This window comes from Populus trichocarpa, chromosome 18 (assembly GCF_000002775.5).
Source record: "Populus trichocarpa isolate Nisqually-1 chromosome 18, P.trichocarpa_v4.1, whole genome shotgun sequence".
Taxonomy (NCBI): domain Eukaryota; kingdom Viridiplantae; phylum Streptophyta; class Magnoliopsida; order Malpighiales; family Salicaceae; genus Populus; species Populus trichocarpa.
In genome coordinates, this window is record NC_037302.2 from 5,032,297 (window position 1) to 5,037,228 (window position 4,932).

At 34.9% G+C, this 4,932-nt stretch overlaps 1 protein-coding gene across 4 annotated transcripts; it reads right to left on the reverse strand.

The window, feature by feature from the left end:
• Positions 1-485: 485 nt before the first annotated feature.
• Positions 486-4,932, reverse strand: LOC7463759 (uncharacterized). 4 transcript variants are annotated; one of them, XR_002978944.2, is made up of 10 exons: positions 4,695-4,930; positions 4,251-4,477; positions 3,987-4,071; positions 3,804-3,845; positions 2,899-3,067; positions 1,973-2,025; positions 1,630-1,851; positions 1,347-1,393; positions 926-1,129; positions 486-839 (listed from the first exon to the last, which is right to left on the reverse strand). XR_002978944.2 is itself a non-coding variant. In XM_002324143.4 (9 exons), exons 2-9 carry the CDS (start codon positions 4,472-4,474, stop codon positions 1,075-1,077), a joined length of 897 nt encoding a protein of 298 aa, XP_002324179.1. In that variant the 5' UTR covers positions 4,475-4,576; positions 4,695-4,932; the 3' UTR covers positions 486-1,074. The 4 variants fall into 4 exon arrangements, 3 of the variants coding, with proteins under 3 accessions (XP_002324179.1, XP_024445550.1, XP_024445552.1); XM_002324143.4 differs by having other exon boundaries at positions 486-1,129; positions 4,251-4,576; positions 4,695-4,932; XM_024589782.2 differs by having other exon boundaries at positions 486-1,129.

The window sequence follows — 4,932 nt, forward strand, 5'->3', positions numbered from 1 at the left end:
CTAAAAATATAGAGTTGAAGTAAAAAATAATAATTAAACTATAAAAGGTTTTTTTTGTAATCATCCATTTATTTATTTATTTATTTCATGAATGAATAAACAATATAAAAAAGGCTACCCTTCATAAAGCTTTTACAAAAGAAATGCAAAGAATAGAGAAACTACATCTTCCACATGTAAAATGTGTGGTAATATAAAGATGTTTTTTAAAAGTATTTTTCAATTAAAAATATATTAATATAATATTTTTTATTAAAATTATTTAAAAACATCTAAAAATATCAATTTAATATTTTTTCAATTTAATGTTTTTTCAAGGCATTTTGAAAATCATGTTGAGCCACAAAATCAAACAGTCCCGCATAGGTCCACAAAATGAGAGGGCAACAATGCTTGATTTTGAAAATCATGTTGAAACAAAAAATCAAACACTCCCGTCCACAAAATGAGAGTGCAACAATGCTTGCTGCAGCATACAGAATAAATTTCACTAACCAAACTTGAAATTATATTACTCAGGCTTGCTTCAGATCGGACCTAATCTTATATTTAGCCAAAAGATCAACACAACTTTGCTATAACAGACAGCTTAGCCACTGAGCACACATATAAAAGAAAACTATAATGAACATGGCGGCAGGCGGCAGGCGGCAGGCTTCTAGAATAAATAAATATACTCAACAATCTTTCTTAAAAACCATAAATTTGGTACCGATATATTCACCACATCAAGGTTGTCCTTGCCATCTATGGCCCTCTCAAAGCACTTAACTTTAGCATTCTTCTTGTAGCACAACCACCTCATGAGATCACTGCAGATGCGCCTTGTTGGGAAGTTCCTAATAACGTGGCAACAACAGGATTAATGGGGCAGTTGATGTCTCCTTAGGTAAGTAACTATTTTCCTGCTCCTGTAGCCTGTTACCTTAGCTAAAGTTCAGCTTCATGTATTTTGCAAATCCTTGTGTGGTTGCAACAGTTGCCTTCTTAAGAGACTCAAAACTTTGGTCCAGACGGTTCAGAGGATAGGTAAATGATGCCATTTCATTATGGTTCTTTTCCTAGGAAATGAGACTATGAAAGACGAACATGCATTTCCTCCTCAAGTATTGCAAACATTTCATCGACCCTACAGAAAGAATACACAACTAATTCAGATCAACATGAATAAACAATTAAACAAATGCATTGAATAACTAATGATAAGATTTTCAGAGTGGCAAAATAAATTACTAATTTCTTTACTTTAGTTTTCATAAATAAAGTTACAGCTACAATAAATATCAAGGGTGATATTTGATGTTAATCCTATATTACAAAAGGACATTTAAATAGCTTGAGCTTACCTATGGGTGTCTATGTTCAGCTCTTCAAGCCATGTTGTTAGATAAACCTGTAATGCAATGCACTCGAGCAGTTGGCATAAATCACGTAAATGGAATCATATTAGCAAATAAGTGAAATATATAACAGGACAATATCTGTTGCATGGCTAACAGTTAGGAATGAAATAATATGTGGTGTACCCTTAGGAGTTTCAATGTACTTAGTGCGGGTTATTTGACAATGCAAGTATAACATTTCAATGCACATATTAGAACATTTTATGAAAATAAATCAGCCATATACCTGCAAATTCTCATGGTTTGGTTGGCTATTAAATTTTAAGGGAGGCATATCAGATTTCCCTTCCATCAGTCTTGGAGGGACTGGTCCACAAGTATCCTCGGAAAACAAGTTGCATTTTCTCAAATCATCAAATTCTCCAGGATAAAGCTCATTTAACCAACAGAACTCATTAACTTCCAGAGCTTCACAACTAATGGTAAATAACTCCACAACAAGCGCGCGCTGCCAAAGCCAAAGAATACCCAAGAAAATTGCAAATAAGAATCCCAAACAAAGAGAGATCCTTGAATCCAAAGACCAAATCACATGGGATTTCATCATGGGAAAAACAACCAACATGTACCTTTAAACTTAATTCAGATATAAACATTAGAACAAGCTCATCTGCTAACTGCTCTGAAATCATTCAAAGATTAAAATCATTAACCAAAGGTGTGAAAAACTAACAGACATTTCTTTAACATTTAAAATGAAAAGACATTTCGAGATACAACCTAATGAAAAGAACTGGACAGAAAAGTTGGGACAAAAAATAATAATTGACAACTAATCAATTAGCCACCCATCAATGCTTCAAATCTGAAATTTTGGAGTCTATTTAATGTGGAATTGTTCATCCAGTTTTCCACTTTTAGACCTATTCTCTTTCTCTTCAACACTCTAACAAATGTTATAAAAAATATCAATCAAGTGGATGAAAAGGGTTGTTTTATATTTCAAAATAAAAAATCCCAGAAAATGGATGGCCATGGATCCACCCAAAAAATTCCTAAGCTGCATATTACAAGCTGCTGAACAGTGGGAAAGGGAAGACTGAGAGCTAAGATGGTGGATGGGACTGGTATCAAAGGATCTAAAATCTCTCGATACTGAAGTGGATTTCGTTCATGGTGGGGTTGAATGGCGGAGAACGATCCATATTAACTAGTTTGGGCTTTATGGTTGTTACTGTTGTTGTTGCTGGATTACATTCTACTCATTGATGATTGAAATTAGAACTTAATAAAATTCAAAAAAACAAAGTAGACATGGCTAAAAAATAAAGATATAAAATAGATGACACATTGTTAATGTCATATGTTGTTAATTAAAAAAGATGGTAATGTCATATCATTAATAGGAATGGCCACATCAAAACTTGACAAACACTGGGCAAAGTTTTGAAGATTTTAAACAAAAATGGTAACACCATACCATTAATAGGAATGGCCACATCAAAACTTGACAAACAATGGCCAAAGTTTTGAAGGTTTGGGGATATTCACATACCAAAAGAAGAGATTGACCAAAATGCAAAAACTGGGATGCCGCCACCATCACCAGCATCATTTTTATCCTCAGAACTACATGAAAATTGTACAAGTGGACTGCTGCTTGTCCCTTTGACATAACATCTCATAGATCTACTAGTGTTGACCATGTAAGTTACAACAGCAACCTACAGAAAATCTCACAACAAATACAATAAATACAACCAAACCAAATTATTTAGAAAAGTTCTTGAGATTTTAATCTAAGATATTTACTCTCAGCAAAAAATGCTCAACGTTGGGTCTTAGAAAAGATTTCAATGCTCATTCAATTGTGTAGTTTGATCCTTGTTATGATGACAACTAAATCAGATGTCATCCTTATTTCCTTTCTTAATATCAAGAGTGGAAATAAGGATCATTCTCCAAGACATTGAAGAACACATGCATACTGCGGTTGGATTCTAAAATCCTATTGTCAAATTTTAGGTCATAGTGCTATAAGAGGCCTTCGTTCTGTATTTAGCTTAGCTTAGTAAAGAATAGAGAATATATCAAGAGCTTACTTTATCCTACTAAATACAAAATTTTAGCAGCTTGAGTATTTTACTTGAAACATTTTAAAGGTATCAGAAATTCCTCCTCTATAATACTAAGTATGATCAGGCCTATGTACAAAGGACATGCATTACTGAACATATGGAAAAGTCTTATAATGCTATAAAATATTTTTCATTATATGATTCTTCCTCACAATTTGGGGATCTACAAAAATCAAGCAGAAGGTTGGCTCCGTACCATAACTCAATATTACTGCAAAATAGTTTCTTATCAATAAAATGTTTTTTGTTTTTTTTTTTTAGTTACATGCTAAGACACATTCACAATTACTAAAAAAAATTAAGTATACCAAAGTGTACATACCAAATCCCTGTAAGATGACAAGAGTTTGCGCCTATAAAGCTCCTATAGGGGGAAAAAAGAAAAGGAGATAAGATCAAGTACAAGGCTATAAGCAAGGAGTCAAGGCAAATTCATGCTTAACATATTTGCACAAGAATTTTGTTTCAATTCAATACCAAACAAGAACTAGAGGAGAAAAATGACCTGTTGTTTAAGCAACTTTGAACTAGCTTTCTTTCGAAGATCAAGCATGTCGCTTAAAACACCAAGCTCCATTGAAGGTATATATCTGAATACAAATTCGACCATTATATGACACTCTATAATTAATTAAATAAAAATCAAATGCACACAAAAACAATACACAGAAAAAAAAATTAAAAAAAAAAGCATCACCGCAACAAAAAATACCACAATAGAACCAAAAGAAAGGAACTATAAAGGACAAAGAAGATTAGCTGGCAATACCTTAGCGAGAGATAAGTGTTAACAAGAGAAGTAGCATGTGATCTTCCAGTAGAAGAGGAAGAGACCCATTGTAACCTGTAAGAGGCCAACTTTGACCATTGGTTTCTCAGGTTTCGCTGAGTAGCTGGTCTCCACAGCCGCGTTACTGATGGAGGCAGCGTTGAAGAACTCCACCCAGGGCTTTGTAATTGATAAGAAGAAGAGCTTTTATCTGGGCTTTCCATCAACTGACAACATACACACACACACAACAATTACAGTTTAGGGGTATTGACAATATCTCCTTCGCCGGAAATACACAAACTAGGCGGTCTCCGGCAAAACAGCTACTCCCAACAACAACAACAACAACAACAACAACAATAATAAAGAAGGGAAAGGAGGGAAATAAAGCAAAAAAATAGAAATGAAGGTAGCAAAGAAGAGGGATGACAGAAGGTATACCATTGTAGGTTGGTATGAGCCCTGCGAGGGAGATTGGAGACGATGAAGGTTGCTGGCACCACCGTCGTGCCGTTGGCTGCTGTTGTTGCTAGTTGCTGCTGTTTTCCGGTGTCTGGGGTAACCGTTGCTGCCCCCTGCGGCCGCCTGGGAGGAGGGACGGTTCGGGTTGGTTGGGAAGAGTGACAACAGAGAGAGGGAGAGAGTAAAGTTATATTACCGGGAAATCTCAATTTAGTCA